Genomic DNA, 17,062 nt, shown 5'->3' with positions numbered 1-17,062 from the left:
AGTTCTGAATGGAACAGCTGCTTCAGGAGTCTGGTGTCAGGCATGTGAACGACATCTCCTGCCCAGCAGAGCTGGTTTTGGGTCATTAGTGCCCTGATGCTGGGCAGGTTGGTTTGGGAGAGGACATTGCTGTTGGACTGCCTTTCTTGTCACCGTAATTGAAGGATCTTGCAGAGATACCTCTGGTGGTACCTCTCCAGTGCTTTGAGGTGCCTGCCTGCTGTAAGTTGTCCAAGTCTCTAAGTATATAGAAACACAGGGATGCCAGTGGCCCTCAAAGTCACTGTGGCCTTGAACTTCTTTGCTGCTGGCTGCTTCCAAAGATCAGCTGTGGATCTGAGTGGCATCTCGCAAGCGGCAGCACACCACTGCATCTCGCAGGTCACTGATGCTCTCTTTACCAGAGCTAGACAGTACATTAATTTCTCGACAGACATGGTCTCACAGGGACAGAGGGCATTGGGTTTAGCTACCTTCAACTGGATTCCCCCAGGTACAAAGCATCATCGATTGGACGCATGTGTCCATTAGCACACCCATTGACTGCTCAGTGAGATTCAACAACAGGAAGGACTTCCACTCCCTCGACATTCAACTCATCTGCGACCACAACAAGAGCTTCCTCCATATGTGGGCTCATTTCCCTGGCAACTGCCATGACTTCTTCATCCCCTGTCAGTCCAGGCTGCTTCAGATCGTCACTCCAACCCCAAAGTGGTCCTAGGGGACAAGGGATATCCTTTGAATACATGGCTACTCACCCCTTAATGGGAGCCCCAGTCAGAGGCACAGAGGCCATACAACCACAGCCACCTACTCACTAGGACCAGCCATTGATCAGGCCATTGGGCTTCTGAAGATTCTGGTGCCTAGACCAGTTGGATGGTGCCCTCTAATACCCTCCTGTGAGGTACTCAGTCATTGTGGTGGTCTGCTGCATTCTCATAACATGGCCCTCCAGAGAGGTGTGGACCTTGAAGATGGTGAGGTCCTGGAAGGAGACAGTTCATCAGAGGAGGAGAAGGAGGTGAGAGAGGAGGAGGAAATGGAGATGGATGCTGAACAGAGAGGTGTCTCTGCTGCATGCCGAAGTGGCCGGCATGGCTTGGGGTGCGAAGGGCTCGTGAGGATGCCATGAATGTCAGGGATCTCCTGAGTCAGTAAAGTTGCAACTGGGCCCCTCTGTCCCAGGTTGAGGGGCATAGCATGGAAGGGAGTCTGAGATACCTGCGCTAACACATGCATGGAAGACGCAGCCTGGAACATCTAATCACTTACTGCCAATGATGGAAGCACCTCTGCCCAGAGGTTTTGCCCTCACCGTGGAGGATCCCATTATGTCTTCCACCACCTCAAACTACTTTTTCTGTCACAGCAGCAATAAAAGTGTCCAAGACAGGTGCCTTAACATGTCATCATTTATAAAGTGTACAGAGATGAAATCAGTTTAAAGAGACAGTAGGAAGACACCCATTGACCTACTTAGTGCTATGCGTGATGAGGTAGTCTCTGCACTCAGCCAATCCTATGCGGTGCTCCCCTCGTGGCCTCGGAGGAGGTGGAGGCACCTGCTTACTCGTCTTGGTTAAGGTGTATGTGGCAGTTGTCCTTGTTGTGGAGGTGCCCTTGGCATCTCAGACATTGCTACACTTGCATCTTTGCAGGGGCAGCCTCTATTATTTGGTCCTGCTGCACCAATGATCCCTCAGTCGGTGGGGCCAAGGAGGCCATGGATGTAGAGGGCGCCCTGTCTGGGTAGCGCATTCATTGTCTTCCATGACATCCTCAGCCTTGCCAGGTGTGCCTCATGCCTGGCGGAGGGCACCAGCTAGGGTGCAGCCAACATCTCCTCCAAGGGTCTCTGTATCACCAGCACCACTGACTGATCCATGCTACCCAGAGTCCCATGGATCCTGTGAATGTCAGTGTGCAGTACCTGCATCCACTCAGAGAGCAGCTGCATATGGCACGCCAAGAGATTGGCCACTCTTGCAATGGAAGAGCTCATGCGCTCATAGCCCTGAGCCATGGTCCACACATGAGCTGAATGGACTCCTCCATCCTCTGCACAAGACACCACACTGCACTAGATCTGACCCGCCTTCATTCCCACTGGCCCTAATTGGACAGGAAACCCATCTCCATAGCAATTAAGGGCTTCCCCATATGAAAATCAGGACTTTAATTAGTTTCCCACCAGAGGTGGCTTTCTGACTGGAAAACAAACCCGGCTCCTATTTCCTGCCTTCGTATCAAAAATTCAGCCCCATATATTGAACATTCAGCTTTCTTTAATTACCTTGGCTACCTGAATTAAAACCTAACTACCCCTAAGCTGTCCTACAAAGTTCTGGGAAATTGAGTTAGAAGTAACAAAACTGGAACAATAATTCTCAAATAAGGCATCTGAGCAACATAATTGAAATGATTTTGATGTTAAGACATTTGACAGCAGTAAATCTCAAGCAGTTTAACACAGTCATCAGAAACACAAAGATTAAACTATCACTTTAACTTCAAGTACTAAATTAATCTGAACGATTTTTAAATGTGAAAAATTGAGACCTTTCAGTTTTAAGGTAACAAATTTTAGTTCTGAAAACTAGTTTTAAAATAACATGAATGGAACCTGATGACTATATATGTAAATCAGCTTGGAAAGAGCTGTAGAGAGGGTGAAGAGCTATATGAGGCAAATGGAAGGAGAGCATAAGAACATAATAAATAGGAACAGGAGTAGACCATTCAGCCCTTAAGCCTACTCCACCTTTCAATAAGATTAATGGCTGATCCTCTACCTCAATTCCACCTTCCCGCATTATCTCCATATCCGGTAATTCCCACAGCACCCAAAAATCTATCAATTTCTGTCTTGAATATACCCAATGATTGAGTCTCAACAGCTCTCTTGGGGGGAGAATTCCAAACATTCACAGCCCTCTGTGTGAACAAGGTTCTCCTCATCTCAGTCCTAAATGGTGGACCCCTTATTCTCCTTATTCTGAGAAAGGCCAGAAGAATGTAGTTTAACTCCAGCAGGAGTAATTAGAACATAAACTCTAACATTTTAATTTATTTAGTTTACTACGTTTTGAATTTAATTGACTTTAATTTACTTCATTTTAGCTGTTCAAGGCTCAGAGCTATTTTAATTTGAGAGCTCATTTAAGCCAGTAATAGGTCATTAATTGGTTACAAAAGAGGAATGATTAACTTGTCTCCAATCAGCTGCTTTTACTCTTCCATTCGGCTCTTTTGTAAATTAAGATGGTATAAATTTAACCTTTGGGTTACCAATAATAATTTATACCGTTGACACTAAAGTTGAAAGTGTCAAAAGGTCAGTGAACATAAAGGATGCTCAAGTAAATGGAAACTGTGCTTAGTGAGCTACTTGCTTATATAGTTAACCATTCCCTTAGTCTAGAGTTGGCACCACTAACGGGATGCATATATTGTGCCAATGTTTAAAAAGAGCTATATGCCAGCACCAGGAAATTACAAGCTTGTTAGTTTAACTTCAGTTATATGCAAGGACTCATTAGAGAGCTATTATATGACCACCTTGGCAGAAAAGGGTTATTAGAGACACTCAATATGACTTCTGGAAAAGATCATGTCTTACTAACCTGGTTCTATTTTTTGAGGAAGTAAATGGGTGGTTGAATGTAGGTAGCCCAATTGATATTACCACACAATAGGCTACTTAATCTGTGAGAGTCCTGTGGGCATAGCAGGCAGATGCTGGGGTCGATAAGAACGTGGTTACATTTTCATTGACAGGTAGTTGTTATTTATGGCTGTAATTCTGTGTTTGGCCCACTGCTCTTCATCTTTATCAATGATCTGGATGAAGGTGCTGAGGGACTGGTCCACAAGTTCTAGGAAGGTACAAAGATTTGTGTGGGGGTTAGGACCCTAGATGAGAAAAATAGATTACAAAGCAATGGCATTTGATACAGATAAAGGTAATGTTATGCATGTGGGTAGGACTAATGCAAGCATGTGTATACCATGCGGAGTTGCAATCATCATGCTGTTTTGGTAGTACAACCTGAGTTTTGTAGTATATGAATTGCTGAAGATTCACAATCGGTGGCGCAAGGTTATAGCAACAGTAAATAGCATATTAGGATGTATTTCAAGAACGATAAAATATTTTTTAAAATGCTACGTTCTCCTTGTATAAGACTTTGGTTAGGTCTCATCTAGAATACTGTTTACAGATTTATTCTCGTCAGATGATGAGTGATATAGAGGCTCCAAAAAAGGAAAGGCCACAAAATTGATACATGGTTTAAAGACCTTTATTTCCCATGATAGGCTCAAAGAGCTGGGGCCTTTTACCCAGAAAGAAGTAGGCATCGAAGACATTTGACTGAGTTCTTTAAAGTAATGAATAGATTAAATTTAGTTGCCATGAATAGGATATTTGAGTTAGATTGGTTAGGGAGAATTGGGAGACATGTATATAAATTTTGTTCTCATAGAAATAAGTTAGATGTTAGGGGAAGTTTCTTTTCACAGAGAGTTGGCAATTTATGGAACAAGTTGCGGCTCATGCAGTGAATGCAAATTTACTGTAAATGTTCAAAAGTAATTACACTTTAATAATAAGTAATTGACTAAAGCACTTCGGGATGTTCTGAAACCACTCAGCAGGTCTGGCAGCATCTGTGGAAAGAGAAGCAGAGTTAACGTTTCAGGTCAGTGACCCTTCTTCGGAAGTTCCAAAGAAGGGTCACTGACCCGAAACGTTAACTCTGCTTCTCTTTCCACAGATGCTGCCAGACCTGCTGAGTGGTTCCAGCATTTCTTGTTTTTATTTCAGATTTCCAGCATCCGCAGTATTTTGCTTTTATTGGGATGTTCTGAGGTTGAGAATGGTGCTATATAAATGCAAGTCCTTAAATTGTGTATCGTAAAGCTCAAAATGCAGACTCTTGCTACGTGGGAGGAGAGATCAGAGCATCGGGTGTGAAGATCAGTGTGCCAAATTTGTAGCACTCCCTATTTTCTGGTGATTATTTCCAGTGATTCTCCAATCTGGACCCCTGTAAAGCAAAGCTCTATACCAGGAGCAGATCTTAAGTAAACTTCAAACTTATAAATACCCTATTACACTGTTTAATATTCAATTTGGCTGCTCCTATGGGAATTATTTACATTTTTCTGTGCTGTAGATTCAGTGGCCTTTATAGAATAAGAGTCAGTAGGTGCTTCACAACAACTTACATTTACCTAGTGCTTTTAACATAGTAAAACATTCCAAAGCACCTCATAGGAGCTATATCAAACAAAATTTGACACCAAGCCACTGAAAGAGATATTCGGCCAGGTGACCATAAGTTTGATGAAAGTGATAGCAGCAACTTAAAGGAGGAGAGTTAGAGAGGTGGAGAGGTTTAGGAAGGCAATTTCAGAGCTTAAAGCCTCGGCAGCTGAAGGTACGGCCACCAATGGTGGAGTGAAGGAAATTGGGGATGTGCAATTGGGGAGGAACAGAGAGACCTCAAAGGGTCGTAAGGCTGGAGGAGGTTACAAAGATATGGAGGGATGAGGCCATGGAGGGATTTGAACACACGGATGAGAATTTTAAAATTGCAGCTGGAACAAGAACCAATGTAGATCGCAAGCAGAGAGGTGATGATTGAGTGGAACTCAGTATAAGTTAGGATGTGGAGGCAGATTTTTGGCAACATTATTTATCCAAACTCTAAAATTAACCTTCGGAAAGTGAATGTTTTTGATTGGTTAGGTTTGCATTCAAACTTTACAACTAGTGAAGGAAGAAACTAACGTAAGCCAGAAATATTGAAGAATAAAGGCCTAACCATGTCGGAAGGACATCTGCTGGGTGAATCCATGCTCCAGTATTCTTAATAGGAGCAGTGCTTATGGAGGGTGCATCTTGAAAACTAGGTTCCCTATGATGATCACTCCCAACTGAGAGATAGCTAATCTCAAAGTCATTCCTTTGAATGATAGCCCAGTAGTTTACTGGTTTACCTCCTCCATACTATTTGTTATAATCTATGTTATGCTTACAAAGGTCTTGCATGTATTGTGCATCTATTCTACTTTAGCCAGCAAGAAAAATTTACATTATAAAAAAAATGACACCCAGCCACATGAGGAGATATTAGGTCAGATGACCAAAAACTTGGTCAAAAAGGTAGGTTTAAAGGAGTGTCTTAAAGCAGGAAAGCAAGGTAGAGAGGCGGAGAACTGCAGGGAGGGAATTCCAGAGCTTAGGTCATGTACAACTGAAGGCACAGCCGCCAATGATGGAGTGATTAAAATCGAGGATACTCAAGAAGTCAGAATTCGATGAGTGCGATATCTCAGAGGGCTGTGGGTCTGGAGGAGATTACAGAGATAGGGAGGCGCGAAGCCACGGAGGGTTTTGAAAACAAGGATGAAAATTTTAAAATCAAGGTGTTGCTTGGCCGGGAGCCAATGTAGGCTGTGAACAGAACTTGGAATGAGTTAAAACACGGGCAGCAGAGCTTTGGATGACCTCAAGTTTATGGAGGGTAGAATGTGGGAGGCGAGCTAGGAGTCTATTGGAATAGTCAAGTCTAGTGGTAACAAAGGCATGAATGAGGGTTTCAGAAGCAGCTGAGCTGAGATGGGGTGAAGTCAGTTGATGGTACGGAGGTGGAAGTAGGCAGTCTTTGTGATGGCGCAAGTATGTGGTCAGTAGCTCAGCTCAGGGTCAAATATGACCTCAGCGATCAAATATATCAGACTAGTTTTGTGTCCGACAATTGCTAGGGAGAGGGATGGAGTCAGTAGCTAGGGAATGGAGTTTGGAGTGCGGACAGAAAACAATGGCTTCAGTCTTCCCATTTTTTAATTGAAGAAAATTCCTGTTCATCCAGGACTGGATGTTGGAGAAGCAGTCTCCAATTTAGCAACAATGGAGGAGTTGAGAAAGGTGGTGGTGAAGTAGAGCTGGGTGTCATTAGTGTACATGTGAAAACTAACACTGTGCCTTCAGATGATATCGCTGAGGGGCAGAATGTGAATGAGAAATAGGAGGGGGCCAAGTACAGATCCTTGGGAGGATACCAGAGGTAGTGGTACTGCTGCAGGAAGAGAAGCCATTACAAGTGATATTCTGGCTATAATTAGATCGATAAGAATGGAACCAGGTGAGAGCAGTCTCATCCGGCTGGACGACAGTGGAGAGGCGTTGGAGGAGGATGGTGTGGTCAACCGTGTCAAAGGCTGCACAGGTCAACAAGGATGAGGAGGGGTTGTTTACCTTTGTCGCAGTCACATGGGATGTCATTTGTGACCTTGATAAGTGCTGCTTTGGTACTGTGGCAGGGGCAGAAACCTGATTGGAGGGATTCAAATATAGAGTTCCAAGAAAGATGGGCAGGGATTTGGGAGGTGCCAACACATTCAAGGATTTTGGAGAGAAAAGAGAGGTTGAAGATGGGATGGTAGTTTGCAAGGACTGTGGGGTCAAGTGTTGTTTTTTGAGGTGGGGGATGATGACAGCAGATTTAAAGGAGAAAAGAACAACACTGAAGAGGGAGAACCATTAACAATATGGGCTAACATGGCAATCAGGAGGGGAGGTTGGGTGATCAGCAGTTCGGTGGGAATAGGGAGCAGAAGGCAGGTCTCATGGTCAAGATGAACCCTGAGAGGGCATGAGGGGTGATAGGAGAAAAACTAGAGAAAGATGCGAGTTCAGGGCCAGGGCTGGGGGGAAGTTTGGAGGAGATTTGGGCCCGTGGGTTAATGAAAGGGAATGATGCTGCAGAGGAAGCTGATTGGATGGTCTCAATCTTAGTAGTAAGGAAGTCCATGAGCTCCTCACACTTATTGTTGGAGGTGAGGGTGGAAGAGATGGGGAGAGCAGTTTAAGAAGACAGTTTGCAGTAGAAAAAAGAGACTGGGCATTTTCTTTGCATTCCAGGGTGATGCTGGAATAGTGAACAGTTTTAGCAGACAAAAGCAGGACCCAATAGCGCTTTATGTGGTCCAGCCAGATCTGGCGATGGATGGCTAAGCCAGTTGTCCATCATATCTTTTCAAGACTGCATCCCTTGGCCGTAACGGAGCAGAAATGAGGGCCATACCAGGGGGTACAGCCAGGGTGAGAGAGACTGATCTTTTTATTGAAGACTAGGGCATCAAAGGTGGAGCAGAGCGTGAAATTGAGCAAATTACTAGCTGCAGAATTTTCTGGCGAATGGAGGTCCAAAGGTTAGGCAGTTGGGATTTTGAAAGTGAATTGAGGGATAGTTTTTTCAGGGGTGGATACAGAAGGAGATAGGGTTGGAATGTGGAAGGGGGATATGGTTGGAGACTGATAGAAGTCTGTGATTAATACGATGAGACCAGCAACACCACGTAAGATGGCAAGTAATCATCAGTCCAAAATATAAAAGAAAACCAGTTGCTTCCTGTTGGGATTCTGACCTTGATAACCAAGAAAAGGCAGGAGCATGGATTCACAAGTAACTGCCAATCTATAGAAATATCAAACAGCATTTATGGTCTAAGTGATATTAGAATGTGCCCATTTAGACCATTTTTCTAGAGGGAGCCCCTAAGAGGAATAAAGTTCCATCTTAGCAGCTAAATATCACAGCTGCAATTTGGGCCCACTGCCCATGAACAATGCGACAGGATATCAGCTCGTATCAGCTGTGATTTCTTCTCATGAGTACCCAGAAACACAGGGACTTATCTCATCCAGTGACTTTATGAATGTTATTCTTTGCTAATTCATGGACAGAATCCTTTTTTCTTCTTGTTCTATACCAGGTGAAATGCTGCAGATATTGGCCAGATGATACTGAGCTGTATGGAGACATTAAAGTAACACTTGTTGAGACAGAACCACTAGCAGAGTATGTTATACGGACTTTCACAGTTCAAAAGGTATGTAATGTTTATGTTGCTTCAGCCTGTTGAAGTGTTTCAAAATCCACAACTAGGTAGGAGCATCTTATATGAAAATCACTCTATAGAAAGTACAGTGAATATAGATACTGTAAAATTAATCTTTGTATGTTGTATTTCTGGAATACAGAAGTAGAATAAATGTCTGCAAATAAAATAATTAAACTCATTTGAAATAATTGTTCCTGTGTGGAAAATTCCAACTAACAGTGCCATATTTAGTTACGGTATGTCAGGTTGCCCTCTTGTGGAACTGTACTGGAAAATTTCATGTTTTGATGATGAAAAGCTGCTGAAGTTAGTGAACAATTGTTTTTTTTTGTTCAGTTTATTCCATTGTCTACTGGAGTTGCTGTTTCTTGCTGGGGTAGACCCTGGTTATCCCCAATACCTCCGCCAAGTAGTGTAAACAATGACTGTCAGCAGACTATCCAACTATGGGATGAAAAGGAAACCAGCTGAGCTCAATCAGATCCTCACCTGATTTTCCAAATGTTGCACTTAAGAGCAGAAGTCAATGGATAATGATCAGTCAGGGAGCTCCAGTGTGCTGAGCTCAATTCCAGCTTCTCAATTGCTTTACTTGCTAAAATTAGCTAATTCAGCGAGGATCAGAGCTGCGTGGCTGAGTGTTTCATCAATTGGGTGTCTAACCTACAACCAAATTGGCCACATGCAATGCCAGAGTCTTGGAAATCCAGGGCTGGAAACCCTTTCAATTTAGCCTCATTTACATTCACATTTCTTATTCTGGTATTCTCCAGTGGAACTTGTAGGATGGAATTTTAATATTCTGTTTTTTGCAATGATGAATAAATCCTCGGTCTGAACACCAAGGTCCGTTTATAGCAGCAACTTAAGGTATATGCAAATTGATGGGAATGTAGAGTTAAATATTATAGAGCAGATTTTCCCATCCTTACAGAGGGAGGTGACTCGTATGTATGGTTGTAGTGTGCAAGGTACCTCACTGAACACAAGAATTTTGAAAAACTGCATGCCTGTGTAGTTCCATGGTGTGCACTTATGTAGCCCACGGAAATAAAAGTTTAGACACTCCTACTCTCCCAGATCGTGGATTGAATATTGGTTTACTAAATATGATAATTCCAACAATATAATTCACATGAGTCAACAGCACCTAGAGTAAGTGATTAGCTACTATTAAAATATAAAATTCAACCCCTGTTTAAACTGCCATGTTAAGACCTTCTCCCTATAGTGCCAGAGCAAAGGGCATTGCATTAATATTACAAGGGAGTTTACCAATTAGCACTGATTACCTAAGCCTATAGTGATGTGACATTTCATGCCCAATATCTGAAAGTCTTGTCATGTTAGTTGATATATGTGTGGTTAGACTCTAATTAGACATGTCACCATTGATAAAGTGTCAAACATTTAATGTCACTCTTCTCTATTATCTCTGGACACGTTTGACTTCAGCAATACCAGCACAGAGCTTCAAACATTTGAGTTCCCAATTCATGGATCCAAAATGTTTCATTAATTTGAATGGAGGGAAAATCATGGGCCAATGAATTGGACCCTGACTTGATTTTTCAACAGATGTTCTCGCCATATGGAGATAGCTCTGCACTGGAAATGCTACAGACAAAACTTTACAACCCAATCTTTGATTTAATCACAAACCTTTTAGAAAAACTTAAGCTGATTGTAATTAATATTGTAACATTCAGAAAATATGCATTTGTTTCTTGAAGTGTATTTACTTTTGCATTGTGAGTCAAGCCACATACGCAATGCCATAATTTTCAATCCAAGTATTGATTTGTAGTGCAAACAATGCCGCACAGCTAACGACAAACCAAACAGATAACACTATTGGCACTCAATAACAAATAACATTGCATTGTCTAGGTCATGGGATGTGCACTCAGACTAAATGGAGTCTTTGCATTGCCGACTTTTACAAACCATCACCTGACAGCAATAGAAGTAATTATACGCAATATAAACACAACCTAAGATAATATGGACTAAGTTCTATATCAAAGCATGTATGCATTTTGCACTGATCCAGACATCACCTTACATATTCTTGAGGGTAAATTTGTCTCCCAAATTAATGGTTGATTGCTGTTATATTGCAGAAAATAACAAAGACAAATCCAATGGCTGATGTGCACAATTGTGCTTCGGAAGTTTTTGTACAATTCAAATCAGTCACTGTTAAGAAATTTGAATTAAACCAATCAGAATGCACCTTTTACACTTCGTAAGAAACTAAATTGCCAGTTAACCAGTTTAAATGACGCTTATTTATTCATAAGACTCCAGTTGCACAGGGCTTGTGAAAATGGCGCCTGAAGGAAGTCATAAAGCCTCTTTCATAGACCAAGTAACTGAGGTCCTGATTGATTAAACGCACAAGGCTGCAGCCCAAAATCCAGCATGATATACAATGAACCTGGCCGTATATCAGCAAACAGAACAGCTCAAAGTTCACCACTACAAGGATCCGCAAAGAGTTGCATAAGGAATTTTATCACTTGGAAAAGAGTAACAAGGAAAGGCAAGAATATCATCCCTGTATTAATAAGTTGTTTTTTTAGAGACATCAGAGGAAGTAAGTGCTAACACAATCTAATTAATGAATACAATGTTGTGTGATACATGAGGTTGGCTTTATGTGGAGCTGAAGGACATAAATGTCAGATGCCTCAAAAATTGACTTGCTAAACATGATATTGAAGGACAGGAAAGGGTAGATTTTTCATCCTGCTGCACAGGCTTAAAACTGGCATAGCGGTTGGGCAGCCACTATAGAAACTGCCTGATTTTCATTTCCAGTTTCAGAACTGGAAAATTCATGCTAGGATGGGACTGGCAGGATGAGCTGCTATATTCTTTTCCAGTCCTGTATATTTCTAGGTTCTTGCATATTCTTTGCAGGTATCTAAATAAAGGATGCATTTTATGAACAAAGTGGAAGAGGAATTTTTTTTTTAATCTGACTGTCTCTTTTATATGTTTTTTCTTTATAGAAGGGTAATCATGAAATTCGAGAGATTAGACAGTTCCACTTTACCAGCTGGCCTGATCATGGAGTACCATGCTATGCAACAGGTTTATTGGGATTTGTAAGACAAGTAAAGTTCCTTAACCCAACTGATGTGGGTCCCATTATAGTACATTGCAGGTATGTCATAGCCAAAGTAGACATTATATTCATCACTTGGCACTCAAGTGTTCCATTTGTTACTTGATTATTGCATATCAGCATTGTGATGCTGTTGGCACTAAAGAGTGCTGTTGCATTCAGTATTAGCATTATGACAAGAAATGAAAAATGTTAAATAAAAGCTATAAACACTTTTAACGTCCCTGAATTTTATTATATTTTGATGCAAATAAGAAAAGTGTATCGCCTAAAATGAGCATTACAATTGGTCTTTCAGATTGCTTTAAGCTCTGTATTGCTGTTCCAAAATTATATTAACATTTTCATGTTTTAGTGCGGGCGCAGGGAGGACAGGATGTTTTATTGCTATTGACATCATGCTTGATATGGCAGAAAGTGAAGGTGTTGTGGACGTTTACAATTGTGTCAGAGAACTTCGCTCACAGAGGGTCAACATGGTGCAGACAGAGGTATTAATCATATGATTTATTAACAATGATTTCACTGCCTTGAGATGTCATCTTTTATTTTGCACTTTCAGATTTGTCCAGTAAAGGTTGCCCTTTTGAGTAATATAATAAATGTTAAGATTGTATTTTACCACTTGAAGGATGGAGATGTCATTAGTTGAATTGCATTTTGACTGAAAGTAAAAGGATTTGCAATCCATTCCAAAATAATCTCATCAGTTACATCCCGCATCTAATGAACATATTTTGGGAATAATTTTCCAAACGTTCCCACAGCCAGCAGGAGTCTTGCTCCCAGCCAGGCATATTGGGAAAGTGTGGGTTCATTACATTTAATCAGTTCTGTCTGTCCACAATCTCCTGATACACACAGCCTGCAAATGAGCCTCCTCACTGGCAGCACAACCTCAGAAAATCATCCCCTTAGTATGCCAAAATACATGCAACGCAAAATTCGGATGCATAGCGCCAAATGTTTTTGTGTTATTACGATTGAGGTGGGAGGAGTGCACTGTTAATTCAGTCCCACTTCTCCACAGGTCATAGCATATCAATAAATTTTCCCCAGAAACTGAAACAACCAATTAGATACTCTATTTGTCCCCAGAATAAAGCACACCAACCAGATTTCTTTAATAAACAACAAAATTATCCTTTTATTATAAAAGCAAGTCTTAACCAATAATGAAGTAAATATATATACAAATTGAGATATTAAAGCTCCTTATTTTTTCCCTAGCCCTCACACATACACCCATAGATCCAAAAACCAGTTAACTGGGATAAAAGGGATTTTTGTTTACAGCTGTTTCAAAGGAATAAAAGGAATAATTAAAGAAAACTTAGGCTGCATTGATCTGGAAGGAAGTTCTTTATTTTGGCGAGGTGTCCCAAAGTTGAATAGTTGGATGCCACTCGAAGTCTTTCCAGATGAGGTTGATGAACAGTCTGTTGGGTAAGCGTTCAAAGAAATTCAACTGTAGAAGGCTTCACATAGGTCTTCCATCAGGGGTGTAGCAACAATTATCAGTTCTCACATTCGATGCAAAAGTCCTTTTAAAGATGCAAGGTTTCTGCAAATTCAGGGTTTCTTCAAAAATTCAGGAGGCAACAGTACCACTTCATGCAAGTTTTTGCTTATCAACAACAAGGATTCTTTACAGAGAGGTAATACTTGTCTGTTTTTTCTTCTGATCATTTGGCAGGTCCAAATCAAATTCCAATTGCGTGCTTTAGTCCAAACTCACTGGCTTTTAAGGTTCAAAATGAAACTAAAATTTTTCCAGAAACAAGTCACATGCTAAGTCATAAATTCTCTCTTGTCACATAAAGGGTAGGTAGCTCTTAGGTCAAACCCCCTGCTGGTTTCTTTGAAATTACCTGGTTTCCAGTCTTTGTTTACTGGCCAAAACCAGGAACCTCTTGTTGACCTTGCTTTTTTTAAAGACACATCCATAAAGTTCAGCTATCTCCAGATATTTCAATGTCCACTGAAATCCTTTAGAATTATTAAAAATATAGAATCTCAAGTTTTAATACAAAAAATGGAAATCTCATAACAGCCTGCATGAGTGGCCTTAGAGGTCCAAAATGGTGTCTCCAGCATTTGCGCATTTCTGGTGCAAGTTACACCAGATGCCATATTGGTGAGGGCATTAGCGTGTGTGAAGTGAGCATTTGCTGGAAGTATGTAGAGCAGGCAAATCATGATGATGTCAGGCAAGCCTCCTCCCCACCTGCCAAGAATGAGGAAAATTAAATTCGCCACATGAACATTGATTTTAAGCTATTGTTGGGGAAGAAAGAACTTGCTTTCAAAAACAACTGGAGACTCTGGCTGGAGAGAGACATTAGCATATCAACAGACAAGTACTTCAAAGGACAAAGGAGCTAATCCCTGCTCCAATTTAATCCACAATAGACTTTTGATTACCATTGAAGCATTCCAGGTTGACTACTAAAATGGCCGAATACACAAACAGACATGGTCAGACCAATTTAGTCACATGACTGACTGGTTTTTTGAATTTTGAACTTGCCACAGAGTGTTTGAAACTCTGAAGGCTGTTTGCTCCTGGACTGAGAACACCTCTCTCCTGTCTGCACCCATCTCTTTCTCACAGAACTGAAGAACCATTGAAGATATGCAAATTCAAAGAGAGAAAAGTCTCCTATGTGAACAAGATTTAAGAAGAATATTGGGCCCCAATGAAAAGTAAGAGCTGTCTACAAAGACTCTACCATTAGCTGGAAACACAGAAACTGTAACAAGAAACCCTCTTCTGATATTGCCTCAAACCTCTCCATTTAATTTTTCTTCTACTCTTTTCTGTCCCTATATGCATGTGTGTTTCGTGTGTGCATGCTAACGTGGGCGCGTTGTATATCCGTAGGCGTTATCGCATTAGAGTTTAAGTTTAAGGTTTAATAAATTTCACTTTTCTTCTATAAACCTAAAGAAAACCTGGTGTGCTCATTTCTTTCCCTTATAATTGGAAAGCTGTGAACAAGGAATCACCAAAAGGGGCGCTCAAAACACAGTGTGTTTCAAACATAAACCCTATTACAATAAGACCAGGTGAAGACAGTAAAAGATCCCTAGACACCTTTCTCACCTGGTCGTCACAACATATAACGCTGATTTGACACCAGTGCTCCCATTTTGGAGCTCAATGCTCCAGCTAACACCCTCTCTTAATTACACACAGCTGAACATGCATTCAGCAGCAGGAAGGATCCCCACATCTTCTTCTTCTTCTTCTTTGGCCTCCTTATCTTGAGAGACAATGGATAAGCGCCTGGAGGTGGTCAGTGGTTTGTGAAGCAGCGCCTGGAGTGGCTATAAAGGCCAATTCTAGAGTGACAGGCTCTTCCACAGGTGCTGCAGAGAAATTTGTTTGTCGGGGCTGTTACACAGTTGGCTCTCCCCTTGCGCCTCTGTCTTTTTTCCTGCCAACTACTAAGTCTCTTTGACATCAGTGCTATTTAAAGGGATCATCAACTACTTTCAGGTTAGTTGCTGATTGATTTCTACTGGCTGTTGTTACAATTGTTCAAGTGTTTGATACTTTCTAGAGTTTTTTAAAAGTTGCCACATTTTACAGGAAGTGGTGTGGCAGGTGCTGAAGTAATTGGTCCTGACTTCAAGGCTTCTGCACAAACCAGTTTCTTCCAAGTATGGGTGCTGTAGTAAGCATTTCTCTTGGACTACAGCATAACTGGGAGACTAAACAGAGGTGTTATAGAGCAGGAAAAGTTGCTAGAAGAGGGAGGAGGGGGAGAAGGGCTCTCATCAGGAGGCCACATCCACCCAGGGTGTTCAGAGAGCAATTCCCCTACCTGAACCTCAGTAAGGAACAGTGTGTGAGACGTCTGTGCTTCAGTGAAGGACATCCTCACAAAATCTGCCACCTGCTGCGGTCACATCTGCAACCTCACAGCAGGGTGAGGACCACATTGCCAGTGGCTCTGAAGGTGACCATGGCCATGAACCTTCACATGTCTAGCACCTTGTAGATGGAGCTGGAAATATTTGCAACTCAAGAGATAAGGTGAGAGTGATTGCCCTGTATATCAATGCAGCATTTGACCGAGTGTGGCATCAAGGAGCCCTAGCCAAACTAAGTCAATGGGAATCGGGGGAAAACTCTCTACTGGTTGGAGTCATACCTAGCTCAAAGGAATATGGTTGTGGTTGTTGGAGGCCAATCATCTCTGCCCAGGACATTGCTGCAGGAGTTCCTCAGGGTAGTGTCCTAGGCCCAACCATCTTCAGCTGCTTCATCAATGACCTACCCTCCATCATAATGTCAAAAGTGGGGGTGTTCGCTGATGATTGTACAATGTTCAGTATCATTCGCAACTCCTCAGATACTGAAGCAATCCGTGTCCATACGCAGCAAGACCTGGACAACTTTTCTGGCTTGGGCTGATAAGTGGCAAGTAACATTTACGTCACACAAGTGCCAGGCAATGACCATCTCCAATAAGAGCGAATCTAACCATCTCCCCTTGACATTCAATGGCATTGCCATCACTGAATCCCCCAATATCAACATCCTGCGGGTTATCATTGACCAGAAATTGAACTGGAGCAGCCACATAAATGTTGTGGCTACAAGGGCAGGTCAGAGGCTGGGACTCCTGCGGTGTGTAACTCACCTCTTTACTCCCCAAAGCCTGTCCACCATCTACAAGGCACAGGTCTTGTGATGGAATACTCCCCCCTTGCCTGCTTGAGTACAGCTCCAACAACACTCAGGAAGCTCAACACCATCCAGGACAAAGCAGCCTGCTTGATCAGCACCCCATCCACAACCTTAAACATTCACTCCCTCCAACACTGACACACAGTGGCAGCAGTGTGTCCATATGGAAGATGCACTGCAGCAACTCACCACGCCTTCTTCGACAGCACATTCCAAACCAGCCACCTAGAAGGACAAGGGCAGCTGACACACGGGAACACCACCACTTGCAAGTTCCCCTCCAAGCCACACACCATCCTGACTTGGAAATA

General features: G+C 42.1%; 1 protein-coding gene across 1 annotated transcript in view; it reads left to right on the top strand.

Moving 5' to 3' along the window:
* Nucleotides 1-17,062, top strand: part of ptprt (protein tyrosine phosphatase receptor type T) — a 1,095,010-nt gene that overhangs the window by 1,054,683 nt on the left and 23,265 nt on the right. Inside the window, exons 24-26 of the mRNA XM_068048566.1 lie at nt 8,791-8,907; nt 11,937-12,091; nt 12,408-12,543. Coding sequence (XP_067904667.1) covers nt 8,791-8,907; nt 11,937-12,091; nt 12,408-12,543 — 408 coding nt within the window. The remainder of the gene's footprint in view (nt 1-8,790; nt 8,908-11,936; nt 12,092-12,407; nt 12,544-17,062) is intronic.

This window comes from Heterodontus francisci, chromosome 16 (genome assembly GCF_036365525.1).
Source record: "Heterodontus francisci isolate sHetFra1 chromosome 16, sHetFra1.hap1, whole genome shotgun sequence".
Classification (NCBI taxonomy): Eukaryota; Metazoa; Chordata; class Chondrichthyes; order Heterodontiformes; family Heterodontidae; genus Heterodontus; species Heterodontus francisci.
The sequence above is the reverse complement of the archived record's forward strand: the minus strand, read 5'-3'. Positions and strand labels throughout refer to the sequence as shown.